The sequence below is a fragment of the Taurulus bubalis genome (assembly GCF_910589615.1).
Source record: "Taurulus bubalis genome assembly, chromosome: 2".
NCBI classification, from domain to species: Eukaryota; Metazoa; Chordata; class Actinopteri; order Perciformes; family Cottidae; genus Taurulus; species Taurulus bubalis.
Window position 1 is genome coordinate 31,415,049 of NC_136590.1, and position 21,289 is coordinate 31,436,337.

At 42.2% G+C, this 21,289-nt stretch overlaps 2 protein-coding genes across 2 annotated transcripts; both read left to right on the plus strand.

The window, feature by feature from the left end:
* Window positions 1-248: 248 nt before the first annotated feature.
* Window positions 249-10,281, plus strand: map7d2a (MAP7 domain containing 2a; the record flags this gene model as incomplete). Its single annotated transcript, XM_079237823.1, has 17 exons — window positions 249-285; window positions 1,922-2,014; window positions 2,490-2,573; window positions 2,655-2,732; window positions 3,358-3,521; window positions 3,716-3,812; window positions 4,447-4,536; window positions 6,238-6,344; window positions 6,460-6,575; window positions 6,712-7,094; window positions 7,201-7,348; window positions 7,457-7,631; window positions 7,741-7,833; window positions 7,969-8,019; window positions 8,258-8,297; window positions 9,266-9,899; window positions 10,023-10,281. The coding sequence occupies 17 exons, from the start codon at window positions 249-251 to the stop codon at window positions 10,279-10,281; spliced, it is 2,649 nt and encodes an 882-aa protein (XP_079093949.1).
* A 2,516-nt stretch (window positions 10,282-12,797) lies between these two features.
* On the plus strand, window positions 12,798-21,068 carry LOC306733059 (uncharacterized protein). The gene is made up of 10 exons (XM_079214246.1): window positions 12,798-12,869; window positions 14,232-14,293; window positions 14,395-15,084; window positions 15,436-16,074; window positions 18,827-18,939; window positions 19,322-19,433; window positions 19,564-19,636; window positions 20,019-20,090; window positions 20,197-20,349; window positions 20,524-21,068. The coding sequence occupies exons 2-9, from the start codon at window positions 14,253-14,255 to the stop codon at window positions 20,338-20,340; spliced, it is 1,884 nt and encodes a 627-aa protein (XP_079070372.1). The 5' UTR covers window positions 12,798-12,869; window positions 14,232-14,252; the 3' UTR covers window positions 20,341-20,349; window positions 20,524-21,068.
* The last annotated feature ends 221 nt before the right edge of the window (window positions 21,069-21,289 follow it).

Genomic DNA, 21,289 nt, shown 5'->3' on the forward strand with positions numbered 1-21,289 from the left:
GCATCCTCTGCATCCCTCTCCTCCATTCACACACAAGACTCTCGTGTCCTGGTCCGTCATCTCCAGCCTGCGCAATGACCTTCAGGCCATCTAGGTGAATGGTGTGATTGTTTCTGCCCGCTGTGGCTTCGCGTCTCGCTGCTGCCGCTGAGGGAAACTGATACCTGCGCTGCATTGCCTTCACTGCGGACTGTTTTGGTTGACCGCGCGTCCATTCATTGGAGTGTATTGTTCCTGTGACAGCTGCTATGGCAAAGATAGCCACATCGTCCAGTGAAATAACAGGTAAGCTTGATGTAACGTTAGGTTTGGTATCATCATGCTATCGGGTTGTTGTTGTTTGCTACGCGATTAAAGCAGACTCATGAATGACGCAATTGACAAATCCACTGCTTTTGTGCATGATGCGGGCTGTGCGGTCATGATCCGGCATCACTCTTCTGTTTATTCGCTAAAGTCTCACTGTGCAGGTTGTTTTCAATGCAAGGAGCTCTAAAAGGTGCATGTTTTCATTTCCTTTCAAATGAACATAAAACACCAGACCTGACGTTTTTTTTTTTTTTTATCACGAGTGAAAGTGATCTTTTGTATGATTCTGTCTTCTGTCATATAGTTTCATATTTTCTCATGAGGGGATATCAGCATTACAGATTCAAGTAACTTTAAAGCAAAACCAGGCTATGTGTGTAGCCGCTTTTTGGTGATGACGCAACTCAATCGGATAAAAGGGTTCAAATGGGCGGAGAGAGGACGGCTGGTTTGTTGCCTATTACACAGACAGATGGATTAAACTGTGTTTTTTGTTTGAGCATTAAAACATTTTGGGATGACTTTGTGGGTTGAAGGACTGGGTCACTGTCTCAAAATGTATTTACCCTCTACGCCCTGAAAGAAGGGAAATCTCCCTGCAGAATGATAAGCACATTTGGCATAATTATGAGTAACTCTATTCTATTCCAGACAGGAGGAAATACTTTCCTACGCCACATTAGCTGCTTCATTGAAGAAGAGAACAGATGCAAGGTGACCACTGGAGGCATTTTATGTTGGAACTCTTTGGGAAAAGAATCATTTAACTTTCATGCCTGTGGAAGTGTATTTTGTTTCTGCAGCTTGTATTTTCACAAGAACAAGGTTAATGTTGAAGAATAATATCTGTACAGCTTTATAAGATAAAGACATAACAGAAGGATATTCCCCTCATAAGCTGTACAAACTATTACAAGTAAAGTCAGTAGAGCATACAAGTTTTGGTGAAAAAACAGCTCTTCTGTCTGACACCAACTAAACCACACTTAAAAGGCCAGTGTGTTGGATTTAGAGGTATTTATTAGCGGAAATAACTGCGCTTTCATTGATGCATAATCACCTGCAACTAAGAATCATGTTTTTGCTTAGAATGAGCCTGCATATCTCCATAAGGAGCAGGTCATCTTCAGGGAGTCACACTGGTCCTTAAGAGGGCCTCAGTGTTGTCTACTGGGTTTCAATACAATAAAAGCCCTCACTGAAAAGCGAGAAATTCACTGGATCAAGTGAGGCGACAGATTACGGTAGTCACACATTGATTCAGTGCATTTTAAACTTCTGTAGTTCACGTGGCAATTTAGAGGCACATCCAAGATTTTGATTTTCATTATTTGGAGACTGTTATCAACTCCCAATATCCACAATACATAATAGAGATATCTAATCATTTATTTAAACTATACTGGTTGTATACAACATTTGTTCAACTATATCTGCTTCATATTAGTATAAAAGTAACAGATTCTGAATATTTACAATTTAGATCTCATTCCTTCATCCTTCATTTTCCATATTCAACCATTTACAACCATTGTGATATATTGATGTGAGAATTGGAGCTTGCTGTTTCGAACAAAGCTCTTTGTATTTTTCTATTTGTTTTGTGCATTAGGTGAAAAGATGGCACCACCGTCAATCACTCTACTTCCTGACAAGAGATCTCCAACCAACGGTCACAGCTCTCCAGCCCGAACTGGAAAAACTAGTGAGTAATCCTCTACAGCTTTTGTCACACGGTGCAGTCTTTCCTTCCAACTGGTTTCATCTGGAAGAAAATCACTGACTACACAATTATTTGGATTATTGCACAATTAGAAACATCATAGAACACATTATGTCGACTCAGTAGGTCTATACAACAATCCAGGCTGCTCTGTTGTCAGCTGCACAGCAGCAACAATAACTAGATGCATTCAGCATGTGTGGAGTGACTATCACATCCAGGACAGCGTCCTCCCCTCTCCTGCATATTGCTGCAGTTTGCCCTTGGCGTAGGGCTTCTTGGCTTTTTGCAACACAATGCATTTAACACAGAGAAAGCAGCCCCACACAGAGCTGACAAAATGTTTCCCTCTGCTGGTATCAAAGCAGCAGTGCAGGTCAGTACTCTGGCGCTGATGTCATTCCTCTTTAGACCAAGCTGACTGTGCTCTCTCTCCCTTCCGTCATGGTGATCCCAGCTCCATCTAACACAGAGAAGAAGCCACAAATCAATGGGCATGCGTCGCCTTCACACATCAATAACAACCATGCAGGTAAACAAAGTAAGTCTATGTTATATCTTTTTCTTTCTCTCCTTTCAATGTTTTGTTTTTTGTTCTCTGACATCATTATTTGTCTTTCAGTTGTGGAGGGTTATATGAAGACAGACGACAGGATGCGATTAGCCAAAGAGAGACGCGAGGAGAGGGAGAGAAGCCTTGGTAGGTTATGTCCTTCTCTTGTGCAAATAAAGAGTAAAGAGTTTGAACTGTGAAGCTCTGAAATGCCTTTAAGTTCCTGTTCCTGTTGGGATTATTTTTTCAGTGCAGTTTGTCTGCAACGTTTTTTCTATCCACAGTTTAATTGGTTGTGGAAGGGCTTTGAGAGCCAGTAGAAGTTGAGTTCACTGGCTTTTTGATAGGATGAGGTATGTCACTTGAGACAATGAGACAGTAACATAGAAAAGTCCACAAAAGTAGGTCATGTAATCATGCAGCTCCAGCAGTTGTCTCATGATGACAAGGGTTTCTATCTACTTGATAGTCTCTGGTGGGTATTGACAGATAAAAACTCTCTACAACACGGAGAATGTCCGGTAATACTGAAAGATTTTGTGAGTGTTTAGTTACATGACAAATACACTGAAAAGTATTTTGAAGAAAGATTGATCAAAGAGAACAAAAAATTATGAAATTGTTGTTGCAAAATAGTAAAACATGTTATACTTGCATTTCTTCTGTGGCATATATTCTGAACTCTACACGACCAGCCGAATAGTAAAAAGACACCGGCAACAACACTGGCACATTAACTCTGATTTTTGTCCATGGAACCTGTCTCTTTCAGTGGCTAGGGAGCAGTTGATCAGGGAGAAGGAGCGCAGAGCCCGGCTGCAGTACGAACGCACCGTGGAGGAACGCTGGAGGCGGCTGGATGAGCAGAGGCAGAAAGAGGAGCTCCGCAGAGTTGCAGTGGAGGAGAAGAGGAGGCAGCAGCTCGAGGAGGACAGGGTTAGCTGATTTAACAACAACAAAAATCATAATGAATCCATCTAATTTCTCATTTGTGATTGTGTCTGTGGTAGATACATGGAAAGATACTTCATGTGACTTATCCATGGCAGTGTGTATAACCCCCCCTCCCCCCAAAAACACACACAATTACAGTGCTCAAATTAAGATGGGCTCTGCTGTGTTGTGCTCAGGAGCGCCTGGAAGCCCTGATGAAACGCTCTCTGGAGCGCAGCCTTCAGCTGGAGCAGAGGACTAAACGCTGGAGCAGAGGCTGCCCTGCAGGAGGAGGTATAAAAGAGCTTACAGCTGCAAACAGATGTGGTTGTGGAGACAAGATGCATGGATGCAAGATGTGAATGATCTGAAAGTGAGAAGCAGCAGGATATGGAAGTACTTTTTTTTCCAGAGGGATTGCATTTTGCTGTATTTCCGTGAGACACCATGACACAGTATAAATGTAAATGTATGCTGTAGGTGTGTATGTGTAAAGGAGAACCTTTTCTCATGGCCTGATCTTTGCTGATAGCCTGGCTGCTGAAGTACGCATGAGCAGAAATGTGTTCCTGGTTTCCCACAGAGACGGGATGGCGTTACATATCTGCACTGGTGTCCATGTAGCTCTAAATCACACCTTTTAAACTTTGGTGGATGATTGAAATAATGGAAGTGGGATAATAATACAGAAATGATCTGTGCACAAGACTGTCTGCCACAGTGACATTTATGATAACCGCCGGGGAGTCACCACAGTCAGAGATTTTCAAAACTCACTGTAGCTTTAAATCAGACCAACAAAAGAATCAAAACATCCCTGCTGGTATGTTAACTCCCATCCAGGTCTCGACAGCTGGATGAGGAATTGCCCAGATAAACTGTTCATAACGCTCTCTCTGCTCTGCTCTGCTCCGCCCGCTGCCTATAGGTGACAGTGAGAATGTCCCACTCCCTTTCTCTGCTGCCTCCGCCTTTTCCCATGGCATTGCCTCCCCCCTTCCTGCTGTCAGCGAATCTGGTAAAGTTAAGCCCCCCTTGCCCTCCCAAATATATCACCCATCCTGTTGAACCAACGTTACCATGTTTGTGTTTGTCTGCCTTTTGGACCAAAGGCAAACATGTTCTCCCTGTGATGCATGCATGTTACGTTGTGGAGCCTTTGTGCAAGCGAGGTACAATGTGCTTCTGCAAAGTGCTCTCTACTTAGGTTCTGGTATGTTTGCTATGTGTGTGCTCTGCTGGCTTTGTTTTTGAGTCATTGTGGCAAAATGGAATAGCAACACTGTGGAGACCGGCTTCAGTGATGCAAATTAACAGGTACATGCTATCGGTGCAGGAGCATTTACTGGCACGTATCCAAACTGTTCTTATTATAATGTAACCTCATTTTCAGGCTAAAACAAGTGGAAACATTTCCATCTTCTTAATGTTCTGGAGGGACTTTCATTCTTCCTTCTCTTGAGAGGACAACTCTGCATTATGTCTGCAAATGGACCACCATGCAGGAGAAAAAAGGACAATATGAATATGCAACAGCATCGGCTGAATCTTTTCATGTTTTCCTAGTTTGTCTCTTTCAGCCTATAGTTTTCCCATATGGTTGCTTAAGTAAGAACACATGTTCCGTACATATGAGTCTCTTTCAAATTTCCCTAGAAGTCAAACTGCGGATTAGTTTCCCCAGATTAGTAACCTCTCAGTAATTACAAACAGGCTGAAGGATCAGAATGACTTGAAAATATGATGATCTTAAACACGAGAGGTATTATTTTCAGCTTGTAGATGACGTATTTATTTTATTTTAGTTTTGGTACCATGTATTTAAAAATAAAAGAAGCTGAGTGGTGCTGACCCCGGAGCAGACGGTTTGGGGGATTAATCGCACATGACCTAGAATAGAAAAAAATAGACACAGATACAGCCATCTCACTGAGAGGTCTGCAGTCTTTGGAGATTACTCTTTACAGATGGTGACAGATGGATGAGAAGTTAAAAGAGACGGCAAGAAGACTGCTTCTGGTGTTGTACGATGTGTTGTGTGTGTAGGGCTTTTGCTTTTGTGATTGTGAGTTGGAAAAAGGTCTGTGTGTGTGTGTGGTTTTTCATTTGCTGTCATTGTTTTTGGTGTGGCAAGGAAAACTATTTTGGGAAATGAGTTTGGGATTATTATGTGTGTGCTTGCATCAGACGGTATAGTCTCATAGACTCTGGATTAATTCCTAAAATATAGCAGTGGTATTAATACACCCTATTATGTCTGACTGTTGGCTGCATCGATGAAACGTATTGGCAGTTAAAAGACAAATATGTGTTCAATAGCCTACCCACAGTCAGGTCTAATCCAATTCTGGCAAATCAATGGCCTCTTTTTGGCAGATCAGAACTGTCCCTCCACGTTGGTCCAATAGGACAGAGATGCTGACTGGGTGTTGACCTGGACAACCTTCAGGTTTAATACCCCAAAAGCTGATTAGCACAACTTCAACCAAAGAAGATAGATCGTCTCACTCAGTGAAACATGGATGCCTGTATCCCTTATATACATGTATACCTTCTGGCTTAAAATTCCACAGACCTGCCAACTGACTTGGGCTGTAAAACATGAGTCTGTAAGCTTCGGCTGGGTGCAGCACACACTGTCCAGTCAATTACTACCCTGGCTACTGAATTACCCCTGTCACTGTGAGATTTGATAAGAATGGTGTTTGTCATCATGTAGCGCCATGCAGCCCTCACAGGTCACCTTTCCGCGGCTCCCTGAACCCTGCAGATCACAACAGAGCTGGACTTCAGGGAGGCTCTCAGTCCACTCCCAATACCCCAAAGGTCAGACCTCATATATGTGCTCTACCTTAACATGCATACAAAACATCTGTAGGAATCAAACACTAATGGATACAAGCTGCAAGATCTTTTGCATTAAATCCACTTACACTTACAGAAAGAGCGGCTGCGCAGAGAGCGAAGAACTGCATCTCCAGGTTGTGGATCCCCTTTGAGAAGATCTGAATCCCCTGCAAGTGTCACCAGGCACTTGGCATCTCCTGCTACCTCAAAGTAAGATTATTTGTTAGGTAAAAGGTGGGCAAACGTTGCTGCCAGCAGGGAGCATTACCTTGTTCACACAGCATTATTTTAACATATCTCTCCTGTCATTAAACACTTCAAACTCCAAACATGTATCTGTGTGCAGGCTGGCATCTAAAATGCGTTCCCATTCTCCGAGCAATGCACATCAGTACCATTACTCTCCTACAAGACAACGTTCAACCCTGTCGCCAGATGATAGGAAGCCAGATGATAAGACGCTGGAGAGACACAGTGAACAATCCAAAGCAGTGAGAAAGAATACCGACATCAACAGCACAAATCCGTCTTCACAAGATGTGAAGAATGTGGTCAATGCTGAAATCACTAAATCCAGACCATGTCAAGCAGAAACCTTGGATAAGCATCTCAGAGGTGACACATCTGAAAGAAATCAGTCCCCTGACCGAAAGGAGCACATGTCTCCCAGTGTGGACTTCTCAGAGAAGAAGATGCTAAGCAACGCTCAGGATGGAGACAAGAAAAAAGGTGGACTTCCTTAAAATGGCCGCAGAGTATTTGTAACCTTACATTGCATTAAGATTTAGTAGTACACTTGGATGATCTTTACCCAGTCTCTCTTTGTTTTCAACAGAATCAGCACCATGTGCATCTACGGGGAAAGTGGCAGCTGGCACGACAAACGCAGAGGAGGCCACCAGGTTGCTGGCAGAGCGTAGGCGTCAGGCTCGAGCTCAGAAAGAACTGGAAGAGAAAAAGCGTGAGCAAGAGGAAGAGGAGCGGTGAGTTCATTGAAGAAATGATGAGTAACACGCTGCAATGATTTGTCTGTGGGATTGGAATATTTGAATGTTTTGAATAAGCATATGTACCAACACCATCCGATACAGGGAAGAGCAGCTGAAGAAGCAACTCACAGAGGAGCGGCAACAGCAGGAGGCAAAGACTCAACAACTGAAGGAAAAGGGGAAACAGGAGGAAAATCTAAACAGGCTGAAACAAGAAGAGGACAAACGAAAGAAGGAGCAGCAGGAGAAGGAGCTGCAGAGCCAGATGGACAAAGAGGTGAGAGATCATTTAAGGCCGTTTCTTTTTGCCCTGTTGCTGTATGCATTGGATTTAGAGTTTTGTAGTTTCTTTGGCATTTTGTGTAAATTGTGCTCTGTCTTAACAGAAAGTCCAAGCTCAGGAGGATGCAGATCGTCAGCGTCAAGACAGAGAACTACAGGCACAACAAGAAGAGGAAGAGAGGCAACTAAGAAAAAAGGTAATTTTAAAAAGAAACATCCGAAGGACAGTCAAAGCACTCATTGCATGCTGGCTGCATGTTGCACGATAAATATTTGTAACTCTAGTTCTGGTAAGCTCTCGCAGTGATTGAATGTTAATATATGTTTTGCAGCGAATTGAGGAGATCATGAAGAGAACTAGGAAGGGTGAAGCTGACCTGAAGGTACTGTAAGAGACGCCCCCTGTTCTCGTACAGTAGTCCCGCTGCCTTTAAGCACCTGCTGACCATGTGATTTTTCAACCATGTGATTGACCATGTGATTTTTCAACTTTAATTCATTAAGACTCTGACTTTCTGTTGTTATCATCTTTATTAAATTATTTTGTTGGTGATACATTTGGTTTTGTGTCCTGATTACCACAAACATTGACTTGATCGTCTCTGTTCTGCATTGAATCAGAAGGAGGAGCAGGTGGAGACGAAGCCTGTCTCACCACCAGGTTAGTATGGTACTCAGTCGCCCGGCCAATACTTACGTTTGCTTGCTGCCCCTGCTTTCTCTACCCCTCTCTGTATGCCTTGCAGCTGTAAAAATGCAAACAGGGCATGTATAGGTTATGATGTGATTTATTTATTGGCTTATTTAGAGCATGCACAGCAATAATCCCCGTTTTATGAGTTGGTTTGTGTGAAATCTCAGCAGAGGATTTACGCCAATATTTTTCCAGCATTCTTGTTATTTTCTTGTTATGCAATAATTCTATTGCATTGGCAAAAGAATGAACAGCTATGATCCTTGTCTACATCAACCAAGCAACTTGTTTATTATTTGGGCCATTCATTTAAAATAATGTGTTGGAGGTTATACTATATTTTGTGTAATATGGAGCAGCAGCCAAGGACTTTCCTCTCGGTGCTGATAGGGCACCTTTTACAGCAGAGCAGTGTCCTGGGACCTGACTGTAAAATGATGCGCTCTTGAAAACACCCTTGGAAGATTCATTCAGGGACTGCTCTGCGAAATGTGAGCCACACGCTTTATTTGGAGAGTCCAGTGTTAAATCTCAACTCATGTTGGTTTGACAAATGAGCCAAATTCAATATTTAGCATGAGCTTGTCCAGTAATACTGTTAATATGTGACATGTTGGGTAGCGTGGTCGTCCTGAAACCACAAGGTAGCCGGTTCGATCCCTGGTCTCCCCATAGTTTGTGTGTCAAAGTGTCCTTGAGCAAGACACTGAACCCCCACTTGCTCCCCGGGCGCTTCTCGGCTGCCCACTGCTCCTTAATTAATAAGGATCGGTTATAATGCATTTTCCCTTGTGGGACTAAGAGAAGGGATTTCAAATTAAATTCCAATATTACTGCTGGAATAGACTTGGCTCGACTCAAATTAAATCCAGTTGATTTTAAATGGACAGTCCAAATAAAGTGAAGCCCACTGTGATGTTTTTCATTCTCCGCAGGTGAAGTAAAGACTGTTCAAACTAATGCTCAGGTGAATGAGCAAACGATCAAAAAGGTTGAGTTTCAGGTTAAAGAGCAGGTCAACATGAAGGAAAGTGCCCTGGTGAAGAGAGAAGCAGCAGCACAGATGGACAATCAGAAGAGTTTGCAAGTTAAAAACCACACTCATGAAGCGACACCAACACACAGTGTTCCTGAGAAGAGATCGGACACCAAACACACCAGCGAAGAGCACGGCGGCCAATTTAACAGAGAGGCCAACGCCTGTGTTCTCAAGCAGCAGGAAAGGGTGGTGGCGATGAATGTAAACAGGCCGCATAGACCACACGTTAAAGCCGCAGAGCAAACAAATACAAAGCCGACAGCAGATGCTAAAGTCGAGGGTGGTATGATGAATGGAGCAGTGAAGGCTGAAGGAAGTGCCTTGAAGAGAAGCCATCTAACTGCTGAGGTAAGCAAACGGCAAAGCCTGCATGTGTCGTCAGCTGCTAAAGGAGAATCCAAGCTGGCGCCCGTTAGACCCTCTGTGTCGGGCCTGTCACTGGGACACCTACCACCGCCAATCATCAAGCTGGAGCCACTACATGGGAAGAGAATGGGGTCTTGTGATGAGGTGCAGTCATTGGAAGTCAGGTGAGTCATCAGGTAACCATGTTATAATATTATTATTATTATAAAGGTACTACCACATTACACACGTGGTCTTCGAGGACACAGATGTTACATGTAATTGCTTTATTTATTATGATATTCCAGCCCGGCTACAAAGGAGGAACTGATTTCAATCCCAGCGTTCTCGCCAGTCAACGAAGTCCAGCACAGCAGCGTGAGCAACACCCGGGCTCTCGAAGACCTGATCGACCTGACAGGCAGCGGCACCTTCCCCAAAATGTCTTCTGAAGCCAACTTTGGCGACTGCAACAAGAACCTCATTGAGGGTGTTGTTAGTCCCATGGCGGACTCAAAGCTCATTGGGATGTCGTCTCCATCCTCAAATAAACTTAGCATCCAGTAGTCTGTTAATAAACTCTCTCTGTTTCTCTCTCTCTCTCTCTCTCTCTCTCTCTCTCTCTCTCTCTCTCTCTCTCTCTCTCTCTCTCTCTCTCTATCTCTCGCTTGCTTTCTCTCTTTTCCTTATTTTTTCTCTCTGTCACACAATTACACTCACGGGACTTTGCATTTTGAGTGTGTGCCCTGTCTTATACATTTACGGGAATAGAGCCATAGAGATTGACTTAAAATAAACTGTAAACAATGACTTGCAATATAAAGAAAACACATATTATATATTCTAATCACATAGCAGCTGACAAATTTTGTTTAATCGACACAAGTGCGTTTGCTGGATGAGCACATGAGGGTCAGGGAGAGAAGGTGTGTCTGGACTTGTGAACTAATGACAAACAAAAGACAGGGTTTTGAATATTCTCGACATTTAGAAAATACACTATAGCTAATGTTTGATAAGAGTCTCTAATGTTGTCTGCACAGATTCCTCACTGGGTCCCAGTTCAGTCCCAGTTCAGGAGTAACAAAGCTCAGAGCAGTGATGACAGTGTTTGCACCTCTGCCTTTCCACATGCCCCCTTAAGCCTTTAAATCTAATGCAGTGTTACTGGGAAAGGCATGGCTATTTCATTTTCCGGTTAGCCTCATTTTTAATTCTTAAAAAAAAGTTTCTCCACAGCTATGTTGTTTTTGCATTTGTTGATGATTGATTTGGCTGGAATTTAAAGGATTTATCTGGCTATCTAGACTCCAGCAGGACTCATTTACTCTTCCTAACCCAGCAAGGTCTGACTGGTATTATGAGAGGATTTATCCTTTTTTAAATCTTTAACTGGGACTTTTCAAACTGCACGTGAGTGAGGAGGACGATTCCAAAGCTGTCGACTTGAATATTCAAGCATTGAGAAAATCAGGCATCAACGCAAATGATGGCACATACCTATACTACATGTTTGCTGCAGACTAGAGTGAACACTTAGACTCTATTGTGAATCTACAGTAATTGCATTCATATAAGCTCATTTAACTTCAGTGATCCCATGGATTTCCAGTGATGAAAGTAGAGCCAGCTGAGCAGTTTCCTGTCATTTAAAACGCTGTCTGTCAGTGTGCCTTGCTATGTAAATGGTTTCTAAGGCACAGGGCTAATAGATGCATTCATCTTTTACATATACAGTAAAGTACATAGATTGCAATCAATAGATATCTGACTGTTGATGTGTAAGATTGAAGCGCACTGTGGCAGGAATGTTTCTCTAACAATCAACTTGTAAGTGTACCCTGTAGCTAAAATGCTCTTAAAGCTTTTTCTACCTCCATCATCGGTTCTGTGTAGGAATTATCCAGCGGGCTCCTTTAACTTCTGGAGAGATTCATAAAATGACTGATCATTTTTCATTTGCTATGTCTAAATGTAAATTATGAGGGTCCGATTAGTTGCTGTTTTTTGGTGCAAACCATTTTACAGTCTTCTGTGTATCTTTTCTGTTTAAGCTACTGGGATTGTTGTGTGTGACCTTTAATTAATACTTGAACCTGGTTTGAAACGCTTCTTCTGTGCCATGCTGCAAAAAAACAATAAAAATAGCGTACATACACATTATTATGTCATTATAAAGTGGCATTTAGATTTGTGTTCCTCAAACAATACATCATCTAACAACAGAGGCTTTTTAATCTTCTTAGATGAAGTAGCGTTATGTTGCATACTTGAACATGAGGATTGGCTGTATATTTGCATTTTCAAACACTGCTGTTTCACAATGACTTAAGTTATGCTTTTTTAATTTAAAAGGGGACTGATTTGAAAGAAAAGCAAACGAGTATAAAGAACAATACAGTATACAACCACCTCAAAATGTATTCAAGTTTGCTTATATTTCAGAACAGTCTTTCACATTTAGCGTAACTCTTTAAATTATGTAATTACTGTAGAATTTATGCATGGTCAGCATGGTCATAACAATGTTATCTGAAACAATAAAATGTAAAATTGGGAAGTCTGTGTTTTTGTTAATGTATTTGTTTGTTATTAAGCAATTAACAAGGGAATACTATGGCATCGGGACACAGAAGTGAGATGAAGAAAAACGACTTCAGAGACAGAGAATGAGATAAAGAAAATAAATCAAACCAACAGCTTTATTGTTCTCCTTCAACACAATAAGCTAAAACTAAAGTTGTCGGATACAACAGCCTGCAGTATAGCCTCATAAAGCTTTTGTTTAACGGTTGTAAGGGGTTGTTTCAATTGTATTCTCATTTAGGACTGAAGCTGTTGAATCTTATGAGTTAAAAAAAAAGAAGTGTGCCTAAACTAGTCTACCCTTGCTTATACAAACGGGGTAGATCAAATATAATAAGATACATCCTCTACTCCCCACAGAAGCTGAATATTATTACCCTACATTTTAAAACCTTCGCGAAAGCGTGTGGACCATGCTGTTCCCACTCCAAACCAATAGGTGGCGCTTCAGTTTGAATGACGCACGCTGACGCCGTGTTGATGAAGGGCGAGGTAGGTGCGACGACGAAGAGCAGCTGAACTGTGTCGCAGTCGCACGTAGCTCTCAATCAGTCGACGATTTTTCTTTGGTAAGTTAGCGAGCAAAATTATCGAATTTACACGCCGTGAAGGTGACTGTATTGTATGGTTATCGCTGTTTTCCGACGTGTATCTGAGACGTTGCAATGTCTCGCGACGTGACTCGGAGCTCTCGGTAGAAAACATTAACGTCAGCGAAACTCACAGGCGAGCTAGCTGGCGGCTAGCTAGCGGTTAGCTCGACCTGTGAGTTATTTGTTTAGTCGCTGAATCTAAACAAGCCCCAACACATTGAGGTAACGTTGCTCCAGTCACGTCTCTGTTACACCCACTACTGTAACCAAGGCCCCTATTCGCATCCTCTGAACAAACACATCGACTGCGTTGTGTTATTTTCTGAGCACAGTTGCCAGGTAGCGTAGTTAGCTCGCGTTAGAACCAAAAATGGAAGCAGTGTCTGCCCCAGGACTGAAACTGACCCCGCTGCGGCCAGAGGAACATACTCAAGCGAAACCAACGCTAAGCTCCCGTTCTGTCTGTTTTTGTTACAATGCCTACTGGGATCTTGTCCTCGTTTGTTGAAATTCTTACGATGTTGTTCATTTTCCACTGAGATCTCGCGTCTTATAACGACGAGACTGAAATGTGGGTCAAGCCTGGTTCACATTTGTGTATCTGGGACACGAATAAGAGCAAGTAGAATAATATGTTTTCGTGTGTTTTTATTTAGTTCTCTCTACTGTGGATTTCAGGTCCACTAGTTCAATCTTCGCGTTGGCATACTACCAGTACAACGAGTAGTATCTGTGTATCTGTACTGATTAGGTTTGTTTGATCATGAAGTGAACTTCTACCTCTGATAGTTTACATATTGCTGTGGGTCGTCTTTAGCAATTTTAAACCATGAAAAACCGTTGGAGAAAAATGGACTATTGCTTTGGAATGGTTTGATTTACATTTAATGCAGCTTGAATAACATTAATAGTTTAAACATATACACTACAATTTATATTATATGTAATGCATTGTTTCTGACATTACGAATATAATTTAAATGATTGTTTTGCTTATTTTATACCATCAAATTTAAGTACTTGTGGGTATTAATAATTAATAGTGCAATGTAGTTTTTGTTACTTAACTTTATTTTACAAACATTGGATTGCTGTTTCATATTTATGTTTAAATAACTTTTACTAGCTACCCAGCTTGTTTTAAAATGTGAATGAAATCAAGAGAACAATAATTAGAAGGGGAATGAAATAAACGTAGATAAAAATGAACTAACACCTACATAACTGACTCGGCTTCAGACTATGGAGTCAGGGTGGCTCAAAGATTGTGGTTTTTAGGAATCTAACATTTCTGCTGAAGGCTGCTAAGACTTTAAATGTTTCCCTTTTTGTTCATAGATTATCCACTCACTTCCAAAGATGGTTCGACCACATTTTGGACCACCGCGCTTGAAGCCCAGGTAATGTCTTTTGATTATTTCAAGTTGCAAGTTGCTAAATCTTTATACAAAATCATGTATTGTAAAACCCCAAAATGTTTGTTTTGCTTGTGTCTTAACAGATCGTATGGAGATGGTCACGGTAATGGACCTAATGAAGGGAATTACAACCCCCACTCCAAAAGCCGAAGAGATGTCCAGGGCTACCCAGCAAAGGCCCCTTTTCCTTTTCGAGATTCCAGAGGTAGAGGACGTCCCCCAGTTGTAAAAAGAGCCCCCCTGATGGGAGAGCAAAGGGAGCCGCGTTTCAATCACTGGAGGTCCCAGAATCAGGATTCCTTTCAATCATACCCTCCCAAAATGGAACCACACCACAGCCAGAGGAGGACTTCTCCATCCAGGCAGAATCGCTCCCCTCATGACCAGCATCACTCATCCTCTCGCAGTCCTGCACAAGGATCCCAGAGCCAAAGGGGCCCACCTTTCCATGGCCACCCCTCAGGTCACAGGTCACCCTCCCCAAGACATTTTCGCAACCACCCAGCTGATAGGAGACCGGGCTCTGCACCAACCTTCCAGGGGTCTTTCAGGGGCTTCAAAAGGCAGTCAGGTTTTCAGCATCAGGAGCAACGGGGTCGAGACCCTCGTGGGAATTACAGTCCCAGAGAAAGGCCCTATGAGCACTCAGGTCATGGCATGAAGCGCTGGAACGAGGCTGGAGCGTTCTCTCATCCACACAATGGAGAACACGGGCCCTCTGGTTCACAGAGGAACCCCAGAGAGATGCATGGGAGAGGCTCCTGTCCAGAGAGGTACAGGAGTGAAGCAACACCCCCAGCTGGGTAAAAATATTAAAGAGGAGGCCTGAAGCTGGCCCAGTCCTCCCAGTCACTGGGGTCGTAATGATTACCTCTACTCTACCCCAACTCATAATTATTAGAGGGGATTAATGGGGGTCTGATGTAAATTTGGTTTCACCTGCCATTGAGAGGAGTGTTACATCGTAATTGCCCTTTGAAAATGTACTTCCCCTTCCTGTTTCATTCTGTCATGGCATTATGAAGGGGCTGCATTAAGATAGAAGTTAAAAGTTCCGCCTCCCACTAAACATGGCAATGGATCTATCGTTGTAATGATTTCTCTATTGTTTGATGGATGTGCAGGTGGTCATCTGAGCAAGACTCCAGGCGGCAGCGTGGTCCAGTGGAGAGGCAGGGCAGCAGATCCCACAGTAGAGAGAGGGCACAGGATGTCCCTCACCTGCCGCCTTTCAGAGCCCCCTCATGGAAAGGGGGTCCGTCGCCATCATCCTCCTACCACAGGAACCCTCAGGAGAGGCCAGTGGCAGGACCCCGCAAGAGGAGGATATCAGACATCAGCATGCCCTCATCAGACCCGGCACTGGAGCATGGCGATCAAAAACAACCCAGGAGAGAGAGGCCTCAGCTGCTCAGTATTCCCAGGCCGTTTGGTGGTAAACCTTTGTCTCTTAGGGATAGAAGTTACCTGGTTAAGAACAGACAAGTCAGAGCAGAATCTCTCATGAGGCTCAGAATACCAACATCTGTGAGACCTAGGCCCCGTCTGGATGACCCGGCCTCACAGGAAAATGTCAGCTCTGTTCTTGCTATCAGGAAGAGACGTTTCCAGTCAAATGCAGTTCCCCTGAAAAAGCTGGAGCCAAGGAAAGGCAAACCACCACAGTCACCCCCCAGAGAAGAAAGCAATGCCAGCAAGTCCTCAAGAGACTCGGATACAGGCAAAGAACAGGTGGAGTCTCGCCGGCCCGTGAACACACACAGGTACGGTATTTTCCTTCTAGCACAGTTCGCAGGGGCTTGATGATGATTAGAAGGTCAAGAAAGAATGTCTCTATGTGAAGGGGGTGCCAGCTGTGGAGAATGGAGATATCGGGATGAGCTATATGGGCAACACTGATTCAGTTGATGAAATACTGCAGAGGTTTTCAAATGCCTCCCTCTCTGCGTGCCGCCTCGTGTGTCACAATATATCCTATGAAGTGGGCTGAAGAGAAAGGGCTATGTTGCGCACCATATCGATAAAACCTGACAAATGTTTAATAACCTTGATGAAGAGTTTGGAAAAATTGTTGATCTGTGCGGTTGAAGGATTCCTCAGTTTGTCAGCATTAAGCTTGAAAGAAACGCTCTTGAGTATGTTGTGAAGACTCCTTCATCCTCGTTAGAGAACAAACACACATTGAAGCTGAAGTTACAACGCTTAGTGTAAAACTATATCTGTGTGTGGAAAATGAGGACAGGAAAAGGACTCCACATAAACGGCTTAAGCTGAAATTGCCGTGCTACCCCCCCCTCCCGAAACCATTGGCAATCGTGGACAATGGAAAAAGAGATTCATCAAATGAACAAATCAACGTTAAGTGGTGACTGTTCACAGCACTGACTAAAACACAAGTCAAATGGCATGTTTGATCAGGAGATTTCCGAAAACAAAGCTGGTCTGAGTATCATTACAATATCAAGATGGATGAAGTGATTGACGACAACAAAAGCCAGATGCCGATGAAGGCGGATTTCTATTTGAAGGACAAAACTAGCCACCACAGGAGTTAAATGACAACGTTTTTTTTTACTGATAAGTTAATAGATGGTTGATACATTACTCCATAACCATTGTTTATGCACATAAAGTTGCCAAAATGAAACATCATTTTTGAATAGACTAATTAAAAGGTCCCACTCTAAAGCCAAGAAAAATAAGTTTGCAAACACTTGATCTTTTTTATTTAATACAGTACATAATCACCATATTCAGGAATTTTTATCCTCACACATTTATCAAATGTGTACCTACATTTACACATGCTTCCCAGGCTCTTGAGCAATGCCAAATGTTTGTCACACAAAAGAATTGAAGACAATCCTGTACCACCTGACGTTTGAATCCATGGAAACGTCCAACATTCCCATTCAGCAGAACGAAGAGAAGCTTAACTGCTACTTGCACTACTTCATACCGTGCACCCAAATACTGGAATATTTTACTTCTCTGAATTCATGAATACGTCATGGAAACATTCAGACAACTGTGTCAAAGCTGGAACATTTTGATGGAATGCGGATTGGGCCCGCCAACTTTCGCAAAAGTCAAACCTGCGACACTAAAGCAGTTATTTAACCGCCTATGTCGAAATAATATCAACAATGCCTGCAGTGAAACGACGTGATCTTTAAAAAAATATATACTATGACGGGGCTGAGAACAAAAGATCACATCAAGCACTTAAAAAAACTGCAAGACGAAGCCAAGAGAACGGATTTAGCATAGACGAGAACAAGTTGAAGCAGAATACCTTCTTGATGAGAGGTGTACCGAAGCAAGACCCAATTAATACCCCCATGATCTCAATGAGAATGCATTCGGTCTGGACCCACATGTCGGCATGTGCTGTTGTCAGTTCCTATGTCTAATCTGACGTGGCCTAGATGTAATATTCAGATGTGCGCCATCATCAGCCTGAAATCAGAATATTCAGTCGCCGCTTTACAGGGCTAATGCTGCCAAAATCCACAGCACCGACGGTCTCTCACCCAAACCTTCATTTGTCAACCTGCGAAGACATTGATGGACAAAAGGTGTTCTCAGTCAATTCTCTGCTCTAACCCCCACTGTAACCTGAAACTACTGCATGAAGAGGACAGTGCCAGCTCCTTGACTGATTTCACAACAGAACCAAGTCAGATGATCGTCTTTATTAAACCCCTCCCGTTCCTAAACCATGTCCCCAAACGTAAGATGAATAGGAGATATAAAGGACGAGAAGTCTCACTTGAGGGCAATACAACGCCTTTTGCCGGTTGCTTTGAAACCTGGACTTGTTTGTGAGCAGGCAAACACTGGATCATCTCTTAAAACCACCGCACAACTAGGACAAAGAAGATGTTGATCTGACCCGATCAGCCGCCTGGATACGTTCAGCCATTCACTTTGGAGCATCAGGTGTCAAGTCTTCAAATCTCGTGAAACCCTTTTGGATGACAAAGGTTGAAGACAGCTAAACTAACTCGGAATGACCCAACGACAAAGTTCAGAAAAACAAAGTTCGGTCTGACTGAAAACAAAGCATTGTCCTCCTGTGCTTCTGAGAGAGGGATGATAGAAGATGTGATCTAGACCGATATCTAAAAGTTGTCTCCAAGATTTGCCTGCTCTAACGATCACTGAGTAAATGAAGAGAGCTCAGATTGATTCAGGGTACAAAAATAGGAGTAAAGAAGCATGGACAATCCATGGTTTTTGTAAGTACCCATGTGATGCGTGGCTTTATGATAATTTATCTGCCTGCAAAACAGTGCTGTTCATTACTGGTTTAAATTGCATTACTCCTAAGAATTGAGCTGATTTAATTGTTTACTTGCAATCTGTTTCTTTTATCACTTTGATAACTTGAATGTTGTGATGTTATTGAACCCAGGCCACATTTAAGATCTTCATTCACTGACATATGCCTCACTTGATACTGTTTTAGGAATGCTGATGTCATTAACACGTCCTTCGCTAATCTCCCCTCAGATCTTCTTCTCCCATAGAGAAACGCGACCTTGTGGTTTTATCCCACTGGCCACCCGGACCGATCTCCTCTACCAAGGACGACTCGCCTACGAAAGATCGCAGCCCAAAGAATGGCAAGTCGTTTCTGTTTTCATGTATTTGAAGGGCAATCCAGAGGCCAGTGTTTGTGGTATATATTGTTTTGATATCATGACTACAATCACTTTTCTTTCCATATATTACTTCATTCTGTAAGTTTTATTGTTTTAAGCTTCAGATGCATGTTTTTTTTTAGTATCAGATTGTTTTTTGTTTTTTTTTACTGTTTATTGCCATGTTTTTTGCACATGGAAGGGATTTGGTGATTTGACTAATGTTGGCGATTAGTACATAACAGTAAACAGTACAATAATATAAAGACATAATGAAAATCTACAATAGAATATTAAAACAAAGTCTGTTTTATTAAGTGTATTTATTTGGTCGTCTTTTTTTATTTCTATTTTCTTCTTGTAGAGCGCAGTTCAGATCAAGATGTCACACCGAACAGCCGACTCTCAAAGGCGGATGATTCCAGATCATCACCTGAAGACCGAAGACAGGGCTATATGGATAAGAGGGTGTTCAGGTGCATTTCATACAACCGCGTTTTCTCCCTGTTTGAAACCAGTTTATAATTAATTAAGAAGTCCAGTGGGTGAAATGCAAGCTTTATGCAGCACATGTCCCGTTTCTGATGTTGCTTTACATTTTTGCAGGCCATTTAATATGATGCAGGACAGCTACAGACCCGGGAGGCCCTTCAGGAGACCAGGACAGGGGCCCATGCAGGTGAGACAATTATTGCATAAATCTGTGCAGAACTTGTGCCTCTATCTGATAATTTACAAAAAATAACAGCAGTGAATGTGGTCACAGGCAAAACCTTTTATGGTTAGATATATTTATATAGTTTTAGTCTATCACTCTTGAAATGTTTCATTATATTCAAGTGTTTTGCAAGAGCCAATATGGCTTGATGTACTTGAGAGATTTGCAACTAAATTGTGTAATATAATACATTCAGTTATTCTCAGCAACTTTAATTTAGCTTCCTGGCTGTGTAGACCTCAATAATTGGAGCTGTACAATTACTGTAAACCATTAAAAAAGTATTTCAGTTGGCTTGTTTTGGCAGTTAAAACATTCAACATTGTATCATTTTGTTTTACAGAGACCAAGATTCCCTGGTGGTCCGAGGAAGATGGGCCCTGAAATGTCTGGAAATATTAGAAGACCGCTCATGGTATGCTCAGAGACCACTCTGTTCTTTTTGGAAATGTGAAATGGCTTATGGACTTTGCTTTCTAAATATCTAATATTAAAATTTCTTGTGTTATTTATTTTTAAAGGAGAGCTTGGTGACACGTCCCTTCCCAAATCAGAGGCCAGTGTTCAGAAAAAGTTACAGCATCATGTCCAAATACCGCAGCATGAGAGTGACGCGTCAGCAGCGTGCGCCGTACAACCGAGGGCCCAACCAACAGCGCTGGTGATAACCTCTGGTACGTTTCCATCATGTGTTGCAGTTTACCATGCAAACAATGGACAAATGTCCACCTTCAGACCTTAAGTAGGTCTATTGTCATTTATTGACTGATCTATCACAACAAAACCATCTATAATTTAAAAGATCGTCTAGAAATGCTGTATTCAAATTGTTTTTTTTCTTCCCACAGTCTGCAAACATGATACTGGATAAAGTTATAAAACTCATCAATATCTTCTCTGCTGGCTGGACTGCACAAACCTGTCTCGCACTACAACCCCCACCTGCTTGTATATTGTGGAAGTGTTGTCGCTTACATTTGTTTTCTGATAAAAGTGTTTCAGTTGCATCTTTGAGGTACTGCAGTATTTTTGTTTTAGGGTATTTGTAACATATGCCATTGCATATATTGTCCTGCTTTCTTTCTTGTGTAAAATTATTTAGGAGTGCCTGCCATCTGTGATTTTGGCAGTCTTCATTTTACTGAGATAGTTGTAGCCTTTTCTTTGTTTACCAGCAGGAATGGATTTCAGGTTTGAAGTCCAAGAAACGTTTACTTTGGAACCTCACCTTTACTGTAAAAGACTAATCACATTATGTCCGGTTTGATTAATCATGGGGGTTTTGATAGGACTCAGCAGCTTGTCGAATGACACTTAGCTACTACTTGTACAACTTGTATAATCACATGTTTGGTTTATGGTTCGAACTTGAAATAAACCAAATTTAACAAGCTCTTTTTGAGATTTAATTTTGTTTGCTTGTATGTATATTTTGACAAAGGACTGATTATACAGTTTTTACAAATGAAGCTGGCTGGATCCTGCAGTTCTCATAATGCAGTTTATCTAACTCAGCCGTTCTGTCTACTCTTGAGTTTAAAATGAGAACCCTGCTGACAGGCAGGTAATTTAAACAACATTGCAATCTCCCTCCAGATCCACAGAAGACACAAT

Bases quoted from the DNA above. Each gene is read 5' to 3' on its own strand.
- LOC306733059 (XM_079214246.1), top strand. From the start codon at position 14,253: ATGGTTCGACCACATTTTGGACCACCGCGCTTGAAGCCCAG. The intron at 19,434-19,563 runs GTGCATTTCATA...ACATTTTTGCAG, and splicing joins ATGGATAAGAGGGTGTTCAG to GCCATTTAATATGATGCAGG. The intron at 20,091-20,196 runs GTATGCTCAGAG...TTATTTTTAAAG, and splicing joins ATATTAGAAGACCGCTCATG to GAGAGCTTGGTGACACGTCC.